The sequence below is a fragment of the Macrotis lagotis genome, chromosome 2 (genome assembly GCF_037893015.1).
Source record: "Macrotis lagotis isolate mMagLag1 chromosome 2, bilby.v1.9.chrom.fasta, whole genome shotgun sequence".
Classification (NCBI taxonomy): Eukaryota; Metazoa; Chordata; class Mammalia; order Peramelemorphia; family Peramelidae; genus Macrotis; species Macrotis lagotis.
Genome location: NC_133659.1, coordinates 297,193,744 through 297,220,629, shown reverse-complemented (window position 1 = coordinate 297,220,629; position 26,886 = coordinate 297,193,744). Strand labels below are relative to the sequence as shown.

Here is a 26,886-nt window from a genome sequence, read left to right as displayed (position 1 = left end):
TAAAAATTTAGTTATTAATTCTCTCTTTCCCTGCCATCCCTCCCCTACCCATTGTGAAGGCAAAAAAAATGTGCTATCACTTATACATGTGAAATTATACAAAGTATTTTCCATACTAATCATGTTGTAAAAAAACAAGAAAATTGAGGAAAATGAAAAAACTGTCCTTTAATCTGCACTCGAACACCATCAGATCTTTCTCTGGAGTTGGATAGCAATGTTTTATCATGAAGTCTTTGGAAGTGTCTTGGATCATTGTATGGTTCAGAGCTGCTAAGTTATTCACAATTGATCATTGTATGATAATGCTATTACTGAAGCAATGCTGTTCTAATTCTGCTCACTTTGCATCAGTTCATATAATTCTTCCCATTTCTTTCTGAAACCACTCTGCTCATCATTTCTCATAGCCCAAAATAACTCCAGTATGATGATATGTCACAACTTGTTTAGCCATTCCCCATTTGAAGGGTAATCCTTCAATTTCCAATTTTTTGCCACAGAGAACTGCTATAAATATTTTTATATGTATAGGTCCTTTACCTTTTTCTTTGATATCTTTAGGATACAGACCTATTATTGATTTTTCTGGTTCAAAGGGTATTCAGTTTTATAGAGCTTTGAACATAGTTCCAAATCGCTCTCCAGAATGGTTGGATCAGTTCAATACTCTACCAACAGTGCATTAGGGTCCCAATTTCCTCACATCCCTCCCATATCTATCATTTTTCTTTTCTGTCACATTCACTAATCTGGTAGATGTGAGGTGGTACTTCAGAATTGTTTTAATGTGATTCAGAGCATTTTTTTTCATCTATTTACTAATACCTTTGATTTCTTCTGAAAATTGCTTGTGCATACCTATGTACACATCTTTGAGCAAATCATTTTAGATTCTCTAGAATTCAACTACTTCTTATGTAAAATGGGGGAATTGAACTAGCTGGATTAGAGAGCTAGAAGCTCCCAATTTTATGTGCTGGGTGATGAGAATTCATTGTGAAACTTTTTGTTCCAGAATCTGTGAAATTTGAAACTCTTTTTAAAGGTAGTTAGGCACATATGTTTAATAAAGAGACAGAACTGGAGGGAATGGTGCATACCAGGACTCAGAAGTAGCAATAATGAAATTTCACCTTCGTGACCTCTATAGAGATGAACATCTCAGTAGGGAAACACTGAACATTAAAACTGTTGAAGTACGAAAGGCCAATCTTTAAAAGGTCAGAATCATACATGTCAAAGAGCTGATATATCTGACAGTGTTCTCTTTACTGATCTTTCTTTTCCTTTCCTTTCTTTAAGCAATGATGTGTGAGGTGATGCCCACGATTAACGAGGACACCCCAATGAGTCAAAGGGGGTCCCAAAGCAGTGGCTCGGACTCGGATTCTCATTTTGAGCAGCTTATGGTTAATATGCTAGATGAAAGGGACCGGCTTCTAGAAACCCTTCGAGAGACACAGGAGAGCTTGTCACTTGCACAGCAAAGACTTCAGGATGTCATCTATGATCGAGACTCGCTTCAGCGACAGCTTAATTCAGCCATTCCACAGGTATGCTTCTATCACATGCTTATAATCACACTCTAGTAGAAAATGAAACAAAATGTATATTGTTATGAATGCTAATTTTTTCTCATCCTATCATTCATTTTAACCTCTGTGATTTGTTCTTTGGCAGGGATGTTGGTTGGGAGCAAAACAGCAAGAAGGAAACACATCACTTATTATGATAAATTGAAAATAAAAAAGATAAAATTCTATTTATGAGGAACAAAAAATCAGCTATATGAATATAAAATTAGGAGCATGTCATAAAAACCTTGAGAAAAAGACCTCAGTTTCTTAGAGGAATACTGACTCAAGAGTTATTGACATAGTATTGTTCCCAGTCAACATATATGTCATTTTAGGTTGCACTAAGAATAATAGAATAACCTCCAAAATTATGGAAATTATAGTTCCAATGTACTTTTCTCTGCTCATACTATATCTGGGTATTGTAATCATTTCTGGACCCCCACATTTTAAGAAACCTGTTGACAGTAAGAAGAACATTTATAGGTATAAGAAAAGGGGGTGGTAGTGGTTGTGATGGTGTGTGTGTGTGTGTGTGTGTGAGAGAGAGAGAGAGAGAGAGAGAGAGAGAGAGAGAGAGAGAGAGAGAGAGAGGAAACAATTATCAAGTATTTAAGCAGATTTTTATGAGAAAAGATCTGAATTGGGGCTAGATGAGAGAATTAACAGCAAAAACTGGAGAGGCAATGTAGGCTAATTATAAAAGGAACAAAAAATCTTAACAGTTAAAGCTGTACCCAAGCAGAATGCATTGCCTTGGGAAATACTGGTTTTATTTTCTTTAAATATTTTGGAGAGGAGACTTGATGATGCTTGTCAGGGATGTTGTCGAAAGCACTTCTGTTGAGATAGTGGTTGGACTACTAGAGTCACTGGGGTCCCTTTCAAATCTTGGAATGTTGGTAGTCAGACGTAAATAAGGGAGTTGGATGTTATGTCTCAGACCCATCATCGCAGCTATTAGGAAGGTGGAGAGGGACCGATCTTATGAACTCTGGTGTTCTGCCATGCAGTGAGCTATGCTTATTGGATATCTTCATTAAATCCAATCAATTTAAATCCAGTTGTGAACTGGGAGGGGAGGCCACTACTTCTCTTAAGTTGGGATTAACTGACCCAAGTAGGAAATAGAGCAGGTCTCCTATCATCAGGAGTGGGATGGGTCCATGAGAACCCCTGCACTTCTAGGACAGGAAAAAACAGAGACAAAGAAGAACTAAATGAGGCAAGGAAATGTACTTGTATATGTCTATATAGAGTTAGAGATAGAGATAGAGATGATAGAGATAGAGATAGAGATAGAGATAGAGAGAGAGAGAGAGAGAGAGAGAGAGAGATAGAGATATAGAGATAGAGATATATGCACAGATGCATGATTCTTAAATTTCTGACACATCAATCAAATGGAAGCAATGTTTGCTAACAACATACTTAAATGAAGTTGTGTTTTTTGATAGAAAAGCACATAATCAGTATTAACTACTTATTTTCATAAAAAGATTAATTTTTAAGGTTAAATGAGGCAAGGATATGTATTTGTGTATGTCTAATATAGAGATAGAGATAGAGATAGAGATAGAGATATATGCACAGATGCATGATGCTTAAATTTCTGATACATCAGTCAAATGGAAGCAATGTTTGCTAGCAACATACTTAAATGAAGTTGGTTTTTTGATAGAAAAGCACATAATTAGTATTAACTACATATTTTTATAAAAAGATTAATTTTTAAGGTTACTATTCCTTTGTTTGGACAAAAAGGCAAATAGTTAATGATAGTGTAATTATATATATATATATATATATATATATATATATATATATATATCTCCTAATTATATTCTTGCTGATAGAGTGAATACATTTTATCTATTTTAATCCTCAAAGTTCACAAATATTTTATCAGATATCTTTAGTAGTCCTCATGCTAATGAAAATCTCTCTTGAAAAATGTTAAGGGAAAATACTTAAAAACATCCCTGCTTTCAATGAATTTGTCAGTAGCACTGGATAAAATGACATCGGGGGCTTCTGATAGAAATGGGGGGTACTTTTAGTTATCTTTGGAATATCATTGAGAAGAGGGTAGGTACCATAAAATGGAGAAAGATCAATGTTCTATGGAAGTTAGTGACATGGAGCTGAAAGTCAGAGATAATAATATGACTAGTTATAAAAATCTGGACTCATTAGCATTAGAGAGAGGTAAACCCATAGGCTTTGATGAGGACCTTGAGAAGGAGTATGCAGAGAAAAAAGGAAAGGAGGCGCATAGAAGCCTTCCACAATATTTGGTGGGAACAACATGAATTATGAAGCAGCAGAGGAGACTGAAAACAGTGAGATGAGGAGAGTATCATGAAAGCCCAGAGAGAAGGCAATATTTAGCCAGTGAGAATGGTGATTAGGTTCAAAGAGTTTAGAGAAGTCACAAAGGATGAGGACTGAGAAAAGATCATTGGATTTGGTCATTATGCGTTCACAGATAGCTTTGCAGAGGGTAATTTCAGATGAGGGTTGAAATTAGAATTCTGGCTGAATGTAATGAGAAGAGAAATGAAAGGAAATGGAAACCACAAGTGTCCAGAGGTTGGTTTGTTTCTTCGCTTTTATCTCCAGGAATTTGTCTGTGAAAATGGAGCAAGACAGAGGAGAGTAGTGTGAAGGGGTTGTAAGTTCTAGTGAATTTCTGCCCCCACCAAAAGACTATGATGAGAGTGAAGATAATCTGCTCAGAAGTTGAGAATTAAATAAGATCAAGGGCATATTTAGGTGCGGGTGGGGGAGGAGGTTGGTTTTCATCCAATCCCTATGATGGTGAATTATACCAACCCCTAACTCCTACTTCTCATTCTTTCATTCTTATCTACCTCAACCCTGTAAATCTAGTAAGCAATTAGGTGTCACAGTGGAACAGACACTAGGCTTGGAATCAGGAAGACTCATCTTCATGAATTCAAATCTGGCCTCACTCAGACACTTATCTGCTCTGTGACCCTAAAATTTGATTTCAAGATAAGTCTTCCTGATTCCAAGTCCACTGCTTTTTTACACTATACCTCCTAGCTGCCCTACCTCCCCCAGATCAGTAGAATATCAATACATATTTTGTTCTCCAATAGAATACTTACATTGATTGTCAGAATTCAGAAAAATAATCAATGATCTTGCTACACTAAGAAACCAAGTAACGTTCCCAAACTGCTGAACTTTAGAATCCAGTTTTGATAAATTTGATTTTATGCCCACCTACTTCAATGGGGCTAATTAAAAGATAATGAAAAACATTGTGAGAAAAATCAACAATTAAGTAGAAGCATAATATATTACTGGATAAGTGAATAGTTTTCTTGATGAGGACAAATATTTTATATATGTAGAAACCTGAACAAGAATTGCAGAATATTTGCAAGTATAAAGAGGTCAGGATAGTCATTGTTGGATCTTTTTGCCACTAAACATGGTTTTGTTTCTACCAGAGTCAAGACCTTTTAATTATAATAATCTAAATAATATATGAAATGCCTACTTCACAATTTATTTCTCAATAACTGTTAAAAACTAGCAAATGGGTATATTCATCTGTAAATATATAAACATATATTAACATATATTTTATTTATATTTAAATATATTGCATATAACATATTTAACATACACAACATTATACATATATTTTATTTAATATATATTATATGTACATGGATTTTGTTTGTATATATTTACATATAATAAATAATGAATATATCCTATGTACATATATGTACATATGTATATTGTTTTTCAGTCATTTTTATTCATATCAAAGTATTCATGACCCCCTTTTGTGGGTTATCTTGGCAAAGATACTGAAGCATTTTCCTTCTCCAGCTCATTGTATGGATGAGAACACTCAGGCAAACAGGGTTAAATGACTTACCTATGGTTTCACAGCTAGTAAATGTCTGAAGAAAAATTTGTACTTAGGAAAGGGAGAGTTTCTGACTCCAGACCCAACACTCTACCCATTGCACCACCTAACTGCTAAACCTATCTACATCTATAACAATATATGTATATAAATATATCCATAAATATCCTTATACATATTTGCGTGCATATATATATGTACCTAAAACTGTATAAGGATATCTATTTATCCATCTCTCCATCTATCCATTAATCTATATCTTTAAGATTTGCCAAGCATTAAATCTTTTGATCCCCACAATAGTCCTGGGAGGTAGGTGTTATCATTATATTCATTTTACAGATGAGGAAACTGAGACATGTGAAGTTTAGGGTCGCAAAGTTAGTAAATACCTAAGACCACCAGGTCCAGGACCAGTTCTCTTGACCAATGTTAGAGAAGATTTGAAGAATTTCTTACTGTTATTTTTCAGGGCAAGGACAGGAAGACTATAATGTGAATGCAAATTCCTTTGGAATTCTAGAATGGAATAGAATGTAAAATAATTTTTGAACTGTACTCATGCATGTATCATATTCTATCTTTTTGAAGATATTTATTTGCAAACTAAAACTTTGATTTAGTAACTGTTAACAACAGGTTATTCCATTTCCAGCATGAATGAATATTGCTTTATTTCATATCTGTATGGGACTAAAAGCTGTGGTGCAGTGTTGGTATTGTAGTGTCTTTTGAGCTCTTTTTCATGTGGAATTTTTTTTTTTTTGGAGTTCTTAGAGCTGAATTCTGGGTGATTTGGAAGGGTGAGATATATCCAGCTTTGTTTTGAGGTGAAAAAAGGCTGTCATGTTGAAGACTTGTTCTTTCTCTGCTGGTTCTGCTGAACTCCAGCAGTCTACTTATAAGAACTTAACCTGAGGCGAGTATTTTTGAATATCACTGTTTAAAATCTCTTGGTCTTTTTTTTTTAATCCCTGATTCTCAGTTAAAGATAAGGCAAAGTGGATGGATAATATCTTTCTTTCAGAGGCAGTTAAATGCAAACCTTATGAATTGCATTTGATTCATGTCCAATTGGGAGGAAGCCTTTGCGTGGGGAAAGTTCTGGTATTCTACAAATGAAGTCTCATATGGCATAACATAGGGCTTTCCCAGAGAAGTTGGTTCTTATTCCTTGAAAGTAGAATTCGATCTTGTATTTGCATGATGCCTTTAAAAAATATTAGATTAGCTTGCACTACTTTATAACTATTTCTTGTTACCACTTGCACTTCTCTTTTTTTGTCCTTGTTAACATGGTAAGGTGAAATTAACTATAGGAATGGGAACAAATGAAGTAATCAGTTAATTGTAATGATAAAAGGAAACATAAAAGGAAACACTAATTTTGAAATCATTTAAAACGGATTGGATTTGGAGAGGAAAAACACCCCCAAACCAAAACTATTAAGGATTACAAAAAAAAATAAGTTATATTGAAATACAGTTTTCAAACTATTTCTTTAAAATTAGGTACCCTATCTTTTAGTCATTCAGAAATTCTTGAATTTTCTTTTTCATACCAGACAGTAATATATATAGGAATATATATAAATATATATATATATATATATATATATATATATATATATATATGAATATACATATATACATATATATATTATGAAGCACTGAATTGTCAATATTTATTTTTACTTTGGGGTCATTTGTTTCAAAATTATAGGAATAACATTTGATGTAATGGACTGTCATTTAAAAATAATTCAATATATTTTAATGATGCCTTTTGATATTATATCCTAATTATTTCTGAAGGAAAAATAGCAAAATCCTTTCCCTTGAAACTAAAAACCCCCTTTATAGTTAAAAATTAAAATTTAAAACAAAAATAAAGAAGTCAGATAATATTTTGGAGCAAAGATTACCAAACTACTGGGTAACTTTCCATAAAGGAATAAAAATGAAGAAATGAATGCCTGTTGCCTAGTTAGCAGGGTGACTGTTCCATTTCAAATACTATAGAGGAGCATTTTTAATTTAATGACACATACCTCACTCCCAAATCACTGCAACAGTCAACTCCAGGAACTCCAAAAGGATGTCACATGAAAAGAAGGTCAAAAGAAATAAAAATACCAACACTGCACCACAGTATCCATCTCCATGCATAAGATTCACTCCCATTTTGACTTAACATTTTTAGTGCTAACCTTTAATAAACAAAATTTCCAATGCCATTATAGTGACCCTTAAGAACTTATTTTATAGTAAATGAAGAAATGTATAGAGGAGTCATTGCAAGGTAAAAGAACTTTGGTATAACTAGCCACAGAGATTGAATAGAGCTATAAGAAGTTTGCTGCTACACTTAAATTAGAGCGACAGAATAGGTGATCAGCATTTCTGGTTAACAATGCTAATATTAATTTGATCATTGTGCCCTAAACAGGAGATGGAAAATAGGAAGGAGGGGTTGAAAAGCAGATGGTAATATTTCCACTAAGACTTACTTGGCCCTGACCAATTATGAGGTAAAATAAAATATATGTTATTGCCTAGTTATTCAGGTTTAAAATGTGAATTGATTCAGTGACTCAAATCTTTAAGCGGCTCTAACTCAAGGCAAATCTCAAAACTAAATGGATTAATTTCCCTGAGAAAAAGAAAGGGACTTTGAATTCTAGAGAATAGTTTGCTGATGGTGATGGGAAAAGATAAATGACCAAGCTAATTAATGTCTGGTGTCTCAGTATATAGTTGGATGGGGTGCTGGATAAACAATCCATAGAGTTAATCTATTAGTGCATATGTCGTAGATATTCAACTATGTAGGAACAATAAATTGAACACAGATTTGAAGAAAATTTGATATTACTGTGTTGTTGTTGCTGTTATTGAAAGGTCTTAGTTGTGCCTGATTCTTTGAGACCAGTTTGTAGTTTTCTTAGTAGATATTCTGGAGTAGTTTACCATTTGCATCTCCAGCTCATTCTACAGATGAGGAAACTGAGGCAAAGAGCCATAAAAGACTGTCCAGGGTCATAGAGTTAGTAAGTGTCTGAGGTCACATTTAAACTGAGGTCTTCCTAATTCCAGTGTTTGCCTTCTTTTATAAAAATAGAATGATGTTGAGATTCAGGAACACAACTAGATATATTTTCCCACATATCTTCCAACTTAAGAAAGGTGAGATCACCCAGTATATCTGTCTAAGAAATGTGTGCATCAGCGGGTGTCTAGGTGGTACAGTGGATAGAGCACCGGCCCTGGAGTCAGGAGTACCTGGGTTCAAATCCGGTCTCAGACACTTAATAATTACCTACCTGTCTGGCCTTGGGCAAGCCACTTAACCCCATTTGCCTTGCAAAAAAAAGAAAAAAAAAACTAGAAAAATTTTAGAAGATATTGGAAAAGTGTACAATGTTCCAGCAAAATCCAGAGGAGGTCAAATGATAATTTCAAGTAATATCCTGAGAAACCTAGTCTAATACTCACCAAAAATAAATAAATAAGAAAAGTTCCATTCACCAAAAAAAGAATTTGAGGTAGTATTGAAAAAAATTAAAAAGAGCAAGTTATTTGACTTACAAATATCCCAAACAAATATTGAGAAACAAATATCCTAAATAGCCTTGGAGTTCAAGGGAGTGGGAAGTCCTGAGTTAAAATCCTTTCTCAGACATTTATTAGCTGTGTGACTCTGGGCAAGTCACTTTTTTGTCTCACATCTGTAAAATGCAGATAATAATAGCAATAACCAAGGTTATTGTAAAGGCCAATTGAGAAAATTATTGTAAAACAACACAATTCTATTTAAATGTCAATTATTGATAATAATACCAACACTTTATAGTCCAATTATCCATGGTCACTTATAAGTGAATCAAGTTACCTGAAGAGGAAGAGAGGGAAAAAAGAGAAAATGAGAAATAGGTAATGTATCCTCACAGAGTATATAGGTATATATTAATGGGTTAATAACCTCTCAAGAGGTCATTTTTTCCTTCACTCTCAAGAGTGGGAATTATGTAATGGCAGAAAAGACTTACATGGGCCAGGGTGGGGGAGGTTAAGTAGAAAAAGGAATCCTGTTTTATAACAAAGAAAAGGTTTCCGTAAAGAAAATTCTCTTGAGAGAGGAGATATATCTTAGTAAGTAGCAAGGAGCTTAAGATGGATTTCCTTTGGTATGAATTTATACCTTAGGAAACATTTTCTTTTTTTATTATTTGTTTATTGTTTATTTATTAATAAATTAATTTATTTAGTGAATAGAGTTCTACCTTCTAGAGTTATACCTGCTTCCACAGCATCTTATCTCTAGAGATGGGATTTATGAGACTCTGAAGGTAGCCAGTTTCTGATCTATAAGGGATGCTAGAATGAGAAATAGAATGAAGTAAATTTAAAAATAGAGACTGATAATGAAAAGAACCAAAGGGTGAGCCACTAAGCAGTCTCTACAAGTTTAGGGCATATTGTGACTCTTACTTCACAATACTACTTCCATTTGGTACTGTTCTTCTTATGCACTAACATTTCTAAAAAAACAAGCACAGAAGCAAGAATGGAGGGTGGAGTGAGATTAACAAAAATAGCACTTGGAAAAGGTACCTCACACCTGGTACTTAAGAGGCTTTATTCTTTTGAGAGTAAGAGATCAAAACAAATAGATGAGATATATCATAAAGGTATAATTGACAAGATGACAGTTTGGGGATAGGAAAAGTGAGAGAAAATTCATAAATAGGGATGTTTTAGGTATTTCAAATGATGTATCTAGAGGGTTGGTAGTGCTGAAACAAAAATTAGGAGTTGAAGTGATGTTATTGAATTCTCTTTTAGAAATATTCAGTTTGAGAAGTTTATGATATGGCCAACTTCATTTGCTTCATGTTGTAAGACTGGAGATTAGGATGAAGAGTGAGACTACTTAACAGAAAGAGGAATTATTCACGTAGAGTAATGATGGAATAAACTTTCACGGTTCAATAAAACCCCATTATTCATGCATCCACTCTAAGGATCAGAGAGTATTATGCAAGAAGTATTAATTTTCACATTGCTACATAGCCATCTTTTGGAATGATTCTAGAGCAGCATTCATGGACTCCAGTATATAAACCTATCAGGAATTCAGCTAGAAGGAAATAAAAATAAATTTAATAATAATAATAATAATAATAATAAATATAAGGTAGAGCTTAGGGAAAAAAATAAAGAATTAAAAATTTTCCCATGTTGAAATCCAGAGAAAATTATTTAGAGAATATCAAATAGGAGAAGAAGATTTAAACTTTTCAATTCAGGGTGCTTTACTTGAGACTATCTAAAATTGTTTATTTTAGTAGTTTCTTAACATTCCCCCCCTTCTACTACTTCAAAAAATAACAAGCCAATTCAGGAAGTATTCATTAAGCACAGGCTGTGTCAAAAACTCTAGCAAATGTTGGAAATAAAACTGAAAGACAAAACCTGTCCTTTCTTTTAAAGAGCTCATACTTTGGGAAATAGAAACTAAGAGTAATGCAACATTTGTCCTTGTTTATTTTTTTTCCTTGGAGGAGGAGATTTGTGGGGGAGGGTTAATTGATTTTTTTTTAGGGTTTTTTGCAAGGCAAACAGGGTTAAGTGGCTTTCCCAAGGCCACCCAGCTAGGTAATAATTAAGTGTCTGAGACGGGATTTGAACCCAGGTACTCCTGACTTCAGCGCCAGTGCTTTATCCACTACGCCACCTAGCCGCCCTTAATTGGTTTTTAAATCAAAAAAGCCTTCCTGAAGTTTTCAAAATATTTATTAGTTGTGATAATTTCCCCGCCTCTTATATTTGATTTTTTGTCTTCAAAAATGTTATGTGTTATATTGGACTTTCTCTGGGAATATAAGAGTAAATACTAGGTGGCATAGTGGATACAGTACTGACCAGGAGTCTGAAAAACGCATCTTTCTGAATTCACGTCCAACCTCAGATACTAAGTGATACTGAGCAAGTCACTTAGCACTGTTTACCTCCATTTCCTTATCTGTAAAATGGGCTGGAGTAGAAAATGAATCTTTGCCAAGAAAATCCCCAATGGAGTCAAGAAGAGTCCCATACCATTGAAATGACTGAACAACAACAATAATAAAAATATTTACAATCCTAATACCTATGAGTTTTTTTTACAAGACTATCAAATGATAGTGTAGTAATTATTTGGGGCTGTTGAGATGATGAACAATGCATATGGTTGCAGTATTTCTTTGCTTTTTTGCATCTGCCTCATTCAAAATATTGAAAGTCTAGCTAATTTCTTTGCCTCAGAGAAGTACATTAAAAGTAATGAAATAAACTGTTAGAAAAATGCTACTCTGCCCTGATGTACTTACTGAGAATATTTCAGGAGGTTGATTCTAGAAAGAAGCTTGAGAGTGGATGTTTTAATAAAATATCCATTGGAATTTAAGCTCTCCGAACCTGTTTTGTATTTGTAGTCCAGTACCTTACACATAAATTTGCTGAATATTTGGTTGTTAAATTGTTTAAGTAGACATTGAGTATAGTTTGAGTAATGAAATCATTTCCTTCCCCCCCTCCCCCAAGGGCATTATTTATTTATTTATTTTTTAACCAAAGGATTAACTTAGAATGGTGCTTGGAAGATAGTAGTCACTTAAGTGTGTTGTCATTCATTGAGTTATGTGTGTATCTGGGGAATTGTGCATCATTTTCAGAGAACTAAAGCTTCTTGCTAATGGAAAAAGCTCAACTTATCAATGCCAGTTCTCTCTTGGCAATTTGATGATGTTATATGAATGATAATCATAGAATACCAGAATCTCAGAAGAATAAAGAATGAATGTTCTCCAAAAGGCAATGGAAAGACCATAGAGTATGAATAAGTGGGCAGAAGTTTATTGCCAATAATGGTATATTCAAGAAACTGTTCCAAAGACATCAAGAGCATAGAAGCTTACAAATGGGGGTGGACTTCTTTAGGGGATCCTCTATTTTCATCTTCTATGAAGGATTCATATTCATCATTATCACACAAGATGGCATGACTTGAAAGAGTTGTGATCTTCACTTATGGAAGAAATACCTAGTCTGGGGAAATCACAGATCCATCAAAGTAAGAAAAGGTGTGTAAAAAATATTCACTTTCCATTAAAACATTCAATATTTTCTAAGCACCTAGGAAGATAAAAAAGACAGAGAAGACTTAGTGCTTTCCCTCCATTAGTTTATAGTTTGGGAATATATTTCGAATGTTCCCCTTTCTTTCTCCCTCTCTCCCCCTTCCCATGTTTCCTTACATGTACAGACAAACATATATAGATATAGATATGGAGATAGAGATAGAGATATAGAGATATATAGTTATATCTATATAGATATAGATATATAGAGAGATCTATAGATATGTATGCATATATAAATATAAATGAAATTTAGCACCTACTTAAAAGATAGGATGTTCAATTGATTAAAAATAGCTGAAGTGTGGAGTGAATACACTGAGATTTGAAGTTTATGTAATTGGTTTGTAGGGAGAAGTGACAGAGAAATGTTGATAATAGAAGAAAAATAGAGAAATTTGGATTTGAAATGATAGTGTTGGTTGTCTTTGGAGGTTTTAGAACAAGGAAATGAAATGAAGAAAATGTTCTTGAAGGCAGACTTCCATGTGTATAAATTAGTGGAAAGGAAAGTGCTAGGGGAAAAATACGAAACACTACTCTATTATTGATAAATTTAGAAATTAGTGCCTTTTATGGGACAATTAGGTAGTCTAGAGCAGTGGTTTTCAAACTGTGTTCTGGACATCCTTTGAAGTCTATGATGTCAAAACTTTTCCTATTAATACTAAGTTGTTTTCATTTCTGATTTGGCAGATATTGATAGATATATCCCATAGAAATCAAAACTCTTTGTAGCCCATCACGTTTTTTAGAGTGTAAAGAAGTCCTCACAACTAAAAAATCGAGATTCACTGGTGCAAAGAATGTGAAGTCTGACTGGAAAAAGAGAACAACTGAATTACATTCCTACTTGAAACATTAGCTGTGTGACCCTAGGTATACCAACTAATATTTCTAGTCACAGTTTTCACATCTGTAAAATGGAGATATAATCATACCTTCTTGACAGGGAAGCTGAAGACTAAAGTAAATAGCAGATAATACATGCTTTCCTAGCCTGTGTAATAGAAATGTTTCTTCTCTTTCTCTTCCTTTTTCCCTGTTCCCACTTTTGAAACTAGATATAAAGAGATTAAATGAATTACGCAGACAGGGTAAGACAGCTAGTTTAGTGTGTAAGGTGGATTTTTGAAGACTCCTCCAAGTTGCCTCTGATTGAAAGGTTCTCTCTTCGATTTAAAGTAGTCATTTTCATATCCCTCAACAAATCATTGTCTTTGTCTCATCTCCATTCTTTCTTTCCTCCCTCTCCCTGTCATAATCAGCTTCCACAACCATGATAGATTTTGGCACCTGGTTCATGCTTTCCTCACTCTGTCTTGTATCTTACTATCATCTTTTTAATATCTGTATTGTATAGAATCTTGGAACTTCCTTTCTAACCCAAAAGTATGACTTTGCCTTATAATTTATCATATGATTTTAGATTGGATGATTGCCTTCACTGACCACATTTTTACCTGTTTTAGCGTTCTAAATAATCTTCTCTTTTTCTGAATTGCCAAGAATTCAGCTGCATTTACTTCTTTTTGTTTCTTTATCTCTTAACCCAATCTGTTGACTTCTTATGTTCCCTACCCCATGGTCAGTCACCTCCATGAAGGACCTTGAGATTCCTCCCCGACTCTTATGCAGTGCCATGCAAGTCATCTGAGTTGTGTCAACCATTGCTAACTGCTTTTTCTTTTCCTCATCCTAATCTTGGTGAACAATATAATTTTGCCGTGAACCATTCCCTACCATTCCCCAGTAAAATTCATACTTGACCCTGGATAGTGCTTCAGTCATTCTTTTACTCAACTTTTATGGTTTTCCCAGTATGCTTTCCTTTGTCCTTCTGTCCACCTACTTAAACTCCAACTTCATTCCCTCATCCATACCCATTGATTTCACCTTCCTAAATAAAGAGTGACTTATTCAACCTAATAATATTTAGGGATGAGATTGAATTTCAATACTCTTTTCCCTGTAACTTTTTGTATATTATGAATACTTGGGAAGTTTGTTGAATTCTATGAATCCATTTCTCTAGAATAATATTTTTAAATGTAACAAAACAAACAAATGAGATTGCAAAGGAAATTAAGTGTCTTGAAATAGGCGTTAGCTGTTTAAAAAAAATCACAAATTCACAGACTCCAAGTTATAAATCCCTGCCTGTCTTCTTCCAAACTGCTTCTTCATATTAGAAATTTCAGAAATACTTATTTTTTTCTTAAATGTTAGCACATTGCAGGATACTTAATGAGCACTTGATATGACCTAATTCTTTATTTGTTTATTTCTTAGAGTACCTAATACTTTCAAGGCACTGTTGTAAATATGCTTATCTACCACCGTGATTTATTCAATCTGGAGAATTATACTGTTCTAGCATTTCAAACAAATAACTTATTCATGCCTCAAACATCAATTAAGAAGTAACCATGTGCCAAATGTTGGGTTGGCATTGTGTATTGGCATACAAAGATAAAAATAAACAGATCTTGCCTTCAAGGAACTCACAACATATATTCAGATAAGTAAATGTGAAATATAGGCAAAGATGTGTATGTAAATACATTTATTGTTCAATCGTGTCCAACTCTTTGTGACTCTGTAGATGATAACACATCAGTACTGTCCATGAGCTTTTTATTTTGGCAAAGATAATGGAATGATTTGCCATTTTCCTCTCCACTCTAAATATACACAAACATATTTCCCTGGGGGAGAGGTTGCTAGTAACACGGAGATCAGGGTAGGATTTGTATAGGAGGTGATACCTGAGCTAGCCCTTGAAGGAAGCTCAGGATTCAGTGAAATAGTTTTCTAAAAGGTTATCATTTTTATTTTGAAACATAGACTTTCAGTCTCATGCCTTCTAGTAGCCTTCTAGTTAAATGCTAGGTTTGTTGGACTATGGAAAAGGCATTGAAATCTGTCCATAGACACCAGCAGTTTTTGCTTTTGCATGATTCACATTTCATTATTCATTTCTGGGCTAATTAAAAGCCATATTTCACTTCTTTTTTTTCCTTTTTAAGTGTTCACTCACTCATTCCTCCAGGTTTTCAGAGTAGTCCCACATGAACCATGACTCAAGGAGAACATAGAAGAGGGAGCATAAGAAGATGGCTATACCAGCTGGTCTTTAAAAACAAACAAAAATCAATCTTGAAAAAATAGACATAATCTGTTCATTTACTAGGGCTAAAGAATGATTACTTTTTCATTCCACTTTTCATGAAAAACTATAAGATGTGTGAATCTGTGTGTTTCTGTGAGACAGATAAACACAGGGAGAGACAGAGAGCTAGAAACAAAGACAGGAAGGGGGAAGGGAGGATAGGGGAAAACATGAATGAAGAGAGAAAAAGCAGAGAGACAGAAAGAGGAAAAAGAAAGAGAGGATGGAAGAGAGAAAAGTGAATTGAGTGAGAGGAAATATATTAAGCTAAAAAAAGATGAGAGAGAAAGAGGAAAAGAAAAGAGATGGAGGGATAAAAAGAGAAATGGATGGAGAAAGAAAGGAGAGAGATATGCAGAAAGGGTGAGATGATGTGAGCGAGATGCAAATAGTTAAGGAAAAGAGAGAGAGGGAGTGAAAGAAGGAAGGTTGAAGAAAACATGGACACTTGGAGGAGAGAAGGGGAGAAAATGTAAAAAAAAAGAAAGATGGATGAGTCTTCAATGAAGACATTGAAGACGTCCTCTCCTGAACTCTCTAGTTAGAAATTGTTTTTGTTTGCAGGGGGGGGGGGCACCTTGAAAGGCAATTTATATCTCACTTAATCCTACTCTATTCTGCTGCATAATGAAGATACATTTACAGAAGGCAGCATGGTTTAATCTAAAGAGAACTAATTAAGGAGGCATCAGAGACCTGGGGTTGTTTGGCATCTCAGACATTTATTGCTTTTTGAGAATGAGAAAGTCATCTATGTTCTTGAAATTCACAAAATTGTTTTGGATCCAAATAAGAAACCACAAAGAAAATAGTAATAAATGTATATGGGCTAGTATTTGTAATTAGACCTCATGCTTGTGATTTTGTTGGTGTGCTATATGCTAAAATAAAATGATAGCCAGAACTTCTCTATATCATAGTAGATAACATTCATGCATAGTTGTGTCCAAAACAGTTACCTGGTAGCCAGGCTTCTGTTCACTTAGCTCAATAGAAGAATTTAAGCCTTTCCCACTTGTAGGTCTTATCAGAACTTGTCTTCTGTTAATAAAGCCTTCAGAATCCTTCTGTATTACAATAGTTCTTTTAGATGATAATTCAGTGCTGCACAATGAAGTCCTTTGTAAGATTCTTACAGAGGAGAGTTTGTTGGGGTGGAAAGAGACTGGGAGTAGTATGTCTGCTACTCATTAAGAATGTGATTGTGTGCCAAATCATTTATTCTCTCAAGGACCTAGTTTACTCATCTACAGAGTGAGAGGGCTGCAATAGTAGATTTGTAAGTCTAGCTCAAATTTATGCTTGCTAGTTAGCTAAAATGTATGTAATGCCTATCCATGGGCCAGGCATTGTGACATGTTTTAAAAAAATGTTATATTCATAGCAACTCTGAGATTTTTATCATCCCCATTTTACAGTTGGGGATATTGAGCTCATGGTCACATAACAAAGAAGTGTCTGAGGCTAGATTTGAACTCATATGTTTCTGGCTCAGCTTTTTATCAGCACCACAACCTTGCTGCCATAACAATGGTTACTTTTAGAGGGAAGGAGGTTCTATAAACATAATTTTCTGGATCTCATAAAGCAAATATGCTCTTAATTACTGAGTCTTGAGAGGTTGCTTGGTTGAAGCAGTCAGTATACTGAACTTGGGCTTAGAGGCTATCAGTTCAATTCCCAACTTCACCATTTATTGGTCAGATGATCTTAGGTGTGCCAGTCTATCTAGAATTCAACTTCCCCCTGTAAAATGGGAATAATATTATCTTTAGTCCTGAGAAAGTTGTTGAAAGGTCCAATAGAATAATATGGTTAAATCATTTTGCAAACCTGAAAACATTATATAAATGTCAGCTATTACCATTACCAAGAAATATATATATATTAAATGTATGCCTTGATCTCTAGAAATGAGGTCAAGTGGTAGTTGTGTGAAAAATGAGAAATTTTAAAGTTAATATTTTGCTTTTTACTTCATTATCTCCCATCTTTGGAAGAAGGCTCATTTTTAATAATTTTTTAAAATTCAAATTAGTATCAAAGTTTTCTAATTTAAGTGGAAGCAATCATACCACAATTTATTTCTAATCTGAAATTCTCTGCTAGGATTTAAAAGGATTTTTATAGAATATGAGCACAGAATAATCAAATTTTTTTATTGCTTCTTGCAGTTAAATTTGACAAAAGCCCTTGAAAATGATAGTTGAAATAATGTGTACTTTTCTGAACCATGTGTTGAATCTCTTTAGATTACTTGTTAAGTTTATTATGATGGTCATAAGAGACTTCCTTTTAAAATCAATCCAAAGTGTTCAGATTTAAAAAAATAAAAATTTCCTTAAAGAAATCACATAACATAAAAATTACAATATAAAGACAACTATTTTCCATTTAATACAGCTTTATTTATTTTTTAAAAATGGACTTCAAAAGTAGTTAATCTCCCTGATTTTTAGCACTCTTCTTTTAGTAGACATCCAAATGTTTAATCATTCAACAAATTCTATTAAAATATCAATTGCATTTTATGCTCTGGGAGAGATTCAAAGAAAAATAAGATGTTCCTGTCTTTATTTTTAACACCTTGTATTTATAATGTCATTGAGATGAAAAATTAGTTATCAGTTTACAAACTAGAGAAAAATCATGTGAAGGAATTACCTTTTAAAATTTGAGATAAAATTTTTATGAGCAACTCTCATGATTTTTAAAGTGATGTTGGAAGATTTTTGTTGGGGTTGGCTTTTTGGCTTACTTTTTGTAATGTTATAATTAATAAATGTTATGCTCTACATGAGACTTACTCTGGGTGGGAGGTCATGCATTGGGTTAAACAAATCTAGGAATTGCTGCCTTTAGGTTTGGTTTTTTCCCCAATCAGGTTTTAAGAAGAACCTCCAATTTCTAAACAAATGAGATCCCACACTGTGGAACTTGGAATAGGTTACAAAAGTATCAGGAATGATTCCTAATAGCCCTAGTTTTTTGTTATTTTACACAAATATTTAGTTTGTTTCTGTTTTCTGTTATTTGCAACCTGTATTTAGAGTATTCTAAGAGGTTGACTGTTCTTGATTAACAATTGTTTTGGGATACAGTCACTATGTTACCCCAAATTACATTATCCTATGAGTCTATAGTTAATTTCTATGGCTGAAACTAGAATGAGACTGTATTAACTTAGCAAATTCATATTATCTATGTCTATAATTTTTTTATATGTTTACAAGAATTACTCCATGTAAATAATGATCTGATACAGTTAAGAATGCAAATAGTTTTGTCATTGACTGACCTTATTTGCAAAGTATGTTGTGTGTCAATTAGACATGAGAATAATGAATATTTTTATGTAATAATAAAAAAGGGAGGAAACAATACAGAAGTCCAATTATAATTCAAAAAAGCAAAAATATGCATCCATTATCTGGAAGTTAATATCAAGATATGAGTCAAGTATTATCTAAATTTGAAAAGTGGTCCTTTTTAATTTTATTTTTTTGCACTTACATGTAAAGATAGTTTTCCAGGACAGCTAGGTGGTGCAGTGGATAGAGCACCAGCCCTGGAGTCAGGAGGACTTGAATTCAAATTCTCCCTCAGATACTTAATAATTACCTAGCTGTGTGACCTTGAACAAATCACTTAACCCCATTGCCTTGCAAAAACCAAAAAAAAGAAAAAGTTTTCCACATTCATTTTTGTAAGATATTGAGAACTACATTCTCTCCCTTTTCTCCCCCTCAAGATGAGTAATATGATATAGGTTTTATTTATTTTTATATTATATATATACACAATCATGTTAAACAGATTTTCAAATTAGTCATTTTCTGAAAGAAGAATCAGAACAAAGTGGGGAAAAATGAGAGGAAAAAGTAAAACAAATTTTAAAAAGTGAAAGTAGCTTTGGTTTCTTTAGACTCCAAAGTTCTTTCTCTGGATGTGGATGGCATTTTCCATTACAAATATTTTAAAATTGTCTTTGATAAACAGTATAATTTTTATTGTTATTTTATTTTTCCAAATACATGTTATGAAAGCTTTTCAACATTCATCCATATGCCTATATATATTTTTAAGTTACAAAATTTCCTTCCAAGCTCCCTTCCCACCCCCTTTCCTTCAGTGGCAAACAATCAGGTTAATATTATACGTAAATTTGTGTTAAATATGTTTACAGATTAAGCATATTTGGTATGAGCAATTAGGATTAAGGGGGGAAATATATGAGATATTTCTTAAAAAGTGAATATAGTGTTCATCAGATTCTGAAGGATTTTTGTTTTCTTTTGTTTTTCTTCCTCTGGATGGAGATAGCATTGTACATTCCCAGTCTATGATAGCTCTCTGAATTGCTCAGAGCAGCTGCATCCATCAGGGTCGATCATCTCAGAATATTTTTGTTCATGTGTACATTCTTTTGGTTCGGCTCCTTCCACTCAGCATCAGATCCTGTAAGTCATTCCATGCTTCTCTAGAGTCCAACCATTTATGGTTTCTTATAGAACAATAATATTCCTCAGTTATCATGTACCATAACTTGTTTAGCCATTCCCCAATTGATGGGCATCCCCTCAATTTTCAATTCTTTACCACTACAAAAAGAGATGCTAGAAATATTTTGGACCATGTAGGACTTTTTCCTTTTTTTAGAGATATAAAATTTCCCCAAAAAAACTTCTTTGGCTCCATAAACTTTGATATGATGTCTCATTGTTATCATTTTCTTGGATATAATTACTGATTATTTTTGTGATTTGCTATTTGGTCCACTCATTATTTGAAATTCAGCTATTTAGTTTCTACATAATTTTCCCATGATCTTTTATTATGTGTAAATTTGATTGCATCATGGTCTGAGAAGTATGCATTTATCATTTCTGTCTTCTGCATTTGATCGTGAGGTTTTTAGGTCCTAGAACATAGTCAGTTTTGATATAGGTGCCATGTACTGCCCAGAAAAAGGTATACCTTTTTCTATCTCCATTAAGTTTTCTTCAGAGGTCTATTATATCTAAGTTTTCTAAGTTTTCATTTACTTTCTCAACTTCCTTCTTGTTTGTTTTGTGGTTTGATTTATCTAGTTCTAAGAGAGGGAGCTTGAAGTCCCCCATTATGAAAGTTTTGCTGTCTATGTTTCCTTGTAATTCATTCAGTTTTTCCTATAAGAATTTGAATGCTATGCCACTAGGTGCATATTGTTTAATAATGACAAGGTTTCATTATCTATGGTGCCCTTTAAGAAAATATAGTTTCCTTTTTTATGCCTGTTAAAGATGTCTATTTTTGCTTTTGTTTTATCTGAGATTAGAATTACTACACCTGATATTTTTACTTCACCTGAAGCATAATATATTTTACTCCATCTTTTTACCTTTACCCTGTGTTTATCTCTCTGCTTCAAATATGTTTCTTGTAAACAACATATTGTAGTATTCTGGTTTTTAATCCATATCTGCTATCTGTTTTACAGGACAGTTCATCCCATTCACATTTCCAATTAAGATTACTAATTCTATATTTCCTTCCATGCTATCTTTCCCCATTTATATTTTTCTCTTTCCTTTCCTCTTATTCCCCTCACCAAACATTTACTCCCTTTCCCCTTTAAATTTTCTTTTTTAAATCTAACTTTCAGTTTATTTTCACTTCTACCTTCACCTTCCCTTTTATCACTCCCTTCTTCCTTTATCTTTCCCTTCCCCCTGCCTCCCACTATTCCCTGTAGAGTAGAATAGATTTTTAAACCTGAGTAAGAATGTATATCTTATTCCCTCTGTGGGCCAAATCTATTGAATATAATTTACTCAGCATTCACACCCTCCCCTCTTTCCCTCTAAAAGTTTAAATCTTTGTACCTCTTCACCTGGTGTAATTTTTTCTGAAGTACTAATAATCAGGTATCACCAATTACACAGCTTGATTAATTGATTGCTTGATAAGCTCAAAAATTTTTATCAAAGTATAATCACAGATTGACTGCTTGATAAACAGTATTGCCTCAAAGTCACTAAGTACCCTTCCCTCTTCTGTCTCATTTGAAGTCTACTTTTCAAGAGTCTTGAATCACATCAAATTATAATCATTTTTTAACCTCACTCCCTTTTCAAGTACCCTTCAAGGACACACAATCCTCATGAGCCAAAGTATCATCCAAAACCAAATCATTTCATGAACTTTTTGTTCCCCTCCCACAAGCATATTTTCATCCACACTTCCCCCCCCTTCCCCACACAGGGTACTTAACCTCTTTTTTAAAAAATATGGATTAAATCCAACTTTGATTTAATTATCTATAAGAATCTCAAAGGGCACTAAGTACTGGGATTCTCTTAATGTCTCACTTAAGAGCTTTACAATTGATTGTAAGTTATGGGAAACATAACACTCAGGATGACTTGATTTATAATGCCCTCATCATAGAAAGTGCTAATCTCTGTGAGCACAGCAGAATTAGAGTGGGTCAAAGGAAACTGAGGCAATTAAGTTTAGAATAAATACCCCTGCTTTTCATTAGAGCTTTTTTTTTCCTCAAACATAGTGAAGTCATCTTGGACTTCTTCAATGGAGAGACAAGATCCAACTATGCCTATATCCTTTAAATCCAATCTCTTTATATTTGACCCTTTAATTATCCTAAGAGATGTACAATTCTCAAGAATTATAAGTATTATATGTTCACTTTTAGCATTGTATACTATTTGATTGACTTGAATAACATTTGTTATGTCTTGTTTTGTCCTTCCCCTTTTCATTTACTTTTTTATGTATCTCTTCAGTCATGTATTTGACACTTGAATTCTCTATTCAGCTCTGTTTTTTGGTCAGGAAATTTTGGATGTCCTCTATTTGTTGAACATGCATCTTTTCCCCTGACAGTATATGCTGAATTTTGTAGGATAGTACATTCTTGGTTGTAATCACAAATCCTTTGCCCTCCAATATATGGTATTCCAGGTCTGGTCCTTCAGTGTTGAGGCTGATAGTGTTTCTGATAGTGAGTCTGATCATGTTTCCTTTTTGCTGCTTGCCGAATTTTCTTCTTTATTTGAGAGTTCTGGAATTTGGCTATAATAGTCCTCTGAGTTTTTTTCCTGGGGTTTCTTTCTGGAGAGGTTCTGTGTATTCTTCCAGTGGCTATATTGTCTCCTTCTTCTAGCAGATTTGGATTTGGACTGTTTTCCCTGATAATTTCCTGCATGATGTTTTCAGGTTCTTCTTTTGATCTAGGTTTTCTAGTAGTCTGATGATTTATAAATTATCTCTCCTGGATCTGGATTTTCTAGGTTGTTTGTTTTACTAAAAGATTTTTACATCTTCTTCATTTTTTTTCAGTATTTTTATTTTGTATGATGGAATTTTGTAGTCTTGTAGATTCATTGGTTTCTACTTGTTCAATTCTAATTTTTAGGGCTTTATTTTCTTCAATTAGTTAAGGTGTTTCTTTATCTAGTTGGTTACTTTTACTTTAAACAGAGTTGATTTCTTTGGTCAATTTTTCATAATTTTCCTGCATGACTCTCATTTATTTTTTTCTATTTTTCTTCTTCCTCTCTTCTTTGATTTGTAAATTCTTTTTTAATTTCTTCTGTGAGTTTTGGATATGAGTCTAATTCATGGACGGTTCTGAGACTTCCCACGAGTAATTTTTCACTGATTTGTTCTTCCAGCATGACACTATTATCATCTTTATCTGCAAAGTAGGAGCATGTTAACTGCAAGCCAACATCTTGGCTCTGTCTGATAACAGTATTATTGAGAAGAATTAAGTTTATCATAGTTGGTCATCATACAATGTTGTTATTAAAACATATAGCATTCTTTTAGTTCATTGTGATTCAGTTCATGTAAGTTTTTCCAAATTTTTCTGAAATCTGTCAGCTCATGATTTCTTACAGAAAAGTAGTATTCCATTATATTCATATGCCACAATTTGTTTATATTTTATTATATTCCATTATATTCATATGCCCCAGTTGATGGGCACAAAATATTCTTTGTATAAAGTAAATGATAATTTTTTCAGGAACTTCTATGAGTTTAAAATTTTGATAAGTGCTGGGATACAACAAAAGCAAACAAAAAAAGGTAATTCTTCATGTCTGAAACTTATCAAGATAATGAATAAAAATGCCCATATTATTAAAATGAATTTATAGAACTAATGTAAAATCCAACAAATTGTCAGAGTTATATTATAGGACTATAATATGATTGAGTAATTTTGAGCAAAAGAAGATCCAGAACCACAAGAGAAATAATGGTAAAAGTAGTAAGAAAAAAGGTTGGAGCAACACCATGAAATTTCAACCTATATCATAATGCAAAATAATCAACAACTTTTTAGATATTGATTACACATTAGTGGAACAGATTAGAAGAATTTCCAAAAATGAACAATCACAATGCTTATTTAACCTTCTTGGTTAAGAACTCTCTTCTCAATGTCTCATTTTCCTATTCAACAGGATCTTATGAGAAAATTGGAAAATGATTGTCAGAAATTAGGTCAAGCAATCATTTTATAGAATATGCCACAATACTCCCCAAATACCCTAAATGTCACCACACACACACACACACACACATTTTTATGTTATATGTCACAACTATGACTCTCATGTCAACTCTACTCATACATGTATTAGCATACATACTAATCTCTCAGTACCAGACCTTTTATTGTACTTTACACAATTCAATTACTAATTATTTAGCTTCCTTATAATTTCATTGATTGATCCTGAAAAGGTTTGAAAAAACCTCAGCCTTGGATCATTCCCACCATCTACTGTCTTTCTCCTACATGGAGAAAATAATGTAATTCTTTAGATTGGGTTCACTACCAATTTATGTTATACAACATAAACTGAGTCCTTATTGCTACTAGTCATTCTGACTTTGCCTTCATTTTTCAACTCCCTTTCCTACTCTTTTAAATCATTTTAATTTAAAAAAATTGTATTTATTTTAGGCAATGAGATTGTGACTTGTTCAGGGTCACACAGCTAGGCAATTATTAAGTGTCTGAGACAAGATTTGAACTCAAGTCATCCCGATTCCAGGACCAGTGCTCTATCCCCTGGGCTACCTTAGCTACCCCTCTCTTAACTCTTTTTAAAAAAAATGTTTATTTATTTTCATCCATATGCACATGTTTATTTTTAAGTTACAATATTTCCTTCCACCTTCCCTTCCTACCCCCCTCCCATCAGTGGGGAATAGTCAGGTTAGCATTTTACATACATATTTTGATAAAAATGTTTACAGATTAGTAATTTTAAGTATGAGGAATTAGGATTAAGGGAAAGAGATACATAAGAAATAATTTTTATAACATGTTCATCAGATCCTGAAGGGTTTTTTGTGTTTGTGTTTTGTTTTGTTTTGTTTTTCTTCCTCTGGATGGGGATAATATAGTCCATAGCAAATCCAATACAGTTGTCCTTTCTCTCTGGACTGTTCAGAGGAGTTGTTTCCATCAAGGTTGTTCGTCCCATAATGCTATCGATGTGTACATTGTTCTCTTTGTTCTACTCCCTTTTCTCGGCATCAGATCACATAAGTCATTCCATGCTTCACTAGAGTTTGACCATTTATGGTTTCTTATGTAATAATAGTATTCCTTAGTGTTCATGTATCATAACTTGTTTAGCCATTCCTCAATTGATGGACATCCCCTCAGTTTTCAATTCTTTGCTACTATAAAAAGAGCTGCTATGAATATTTTGGAATATGTAGGACTTTTCCCTTTTTCTGTAATTTCTTCTGGTTATAGACCTAGAATTGGAATTTCTGGGTCAAAGGGTGTGAACTCTCTTAACTCTTTTAAACCTTTTTGTCTTTCTTTAAATCTTCCATGACTCCCCTTCCTTGACCCTCTCAGATGAGAACCATGCCACATATTTATAGAAAAATTGAATCTGTTTTGCCATGAGTTTTCTCTTCTTTGCTTTATTTTATCTTATTCCATCTGCCATTATCTCTTCCTTTCCTGAACTCTCACATGATGAGGACTCCTTACTCTTTACCTAGGCTAATGACTCTACATGTTAAAGTGATCCCTTTTCCTTTTTTGTCTCCTATAAGATTGAGCCTATTATGATCCCTACCCTGTTATATTTATTTAATCTATCCCTTCCTTTTCTCTCCCATTTAACTGACTGCTGATAAAGCTAACTTCAAAGTCATCATCTCTATAGGTTGTTCAAATCTACTCCCATGAAATGTTAGAAGAGAGAAAAGGAAATATCAGATAAATATAGAGAGAAGTCAAATATTCATATTTATGAAAACTTAAAAATTCACCCAAATATCTATGTATCTATGTATCTATGTACATCTATCTATCTATCTATCTATCTATCTATCTATCTATCTATATGCGTGTTTGTGTGTGTGTGTGTGTGTGGGTGTGTGTGTGTGTGTGTGTGTGTGTATGAATGTATCCACATATATACTCAGGTTGTTGTTTGTCCTTAAAGGTTTTTTTTTTTTGTCGTTCATTCTTGAAGATAATCAATTACATCAGGAAGATGCTATCTTGTATTTTAAGAGAACTGATTTAAGTGAGGGAGGACTGTACAAAGTTACGAGCCTAACTTTCACCTCTGGAATCACCTGGGTCCAACAGTAAGATCAGGATAGCTGGAGTTGTTCCTTGCCTTTTTAGAGTTAAGGTCTTTCCCAGGTATCAGTTTGTCTAAGGCAGCACCCATTCAGTGATTAAAGTTAAGTAAGAAATGAGAAAAAATTGACCATTTTTACCTACTCAGAAAAATGAGTCTTGGAGGGAAAGACCTCTTGGAGTTCATGTTTTTCCAGTCACTGAGAGCCAGAGTTATTTGTTATTTGGGGTTAAAGTATAATCAAGTAGGTCCAAATAAATTCCAATGGCTTTTATCTAAGCTGGTTTTCCAGAACTCTATTTCAAGACAGACCTGTAAATATATATTTTCCTTTGGACAGAACATATATATTCCTTTGGACAGAACTTGTTTAGCCATTCCCCAATTGATGGATATCACCTCAATT

General features: G+C 33.6%; 1 protein-coding gene across 1 annotated transcript in view; it reads left to right on the top strand.

Annotated features, from left to right (window-relative positions):
• LOC141515163 (liprin-alpha-2-like) overlaps positions 1-26,886 on the top strand; it is a 155,945-nt gene that overhangs the window by 11,614 nt on the left and 117,445 nt on the right. The window contains exon 2 of the mRNA XM_074226522.1: positions 1,306-1,556. Within this exon, the coding sequence (XP_074082623.1) occupies positions 1,308-1,556 (249 nt within the window). The 5' untranslated portion in view covers positions 1,306-1,307. The remainder of the gene's footprint in view (positions 1-1,305; positions 1,557-26,886) is intronic.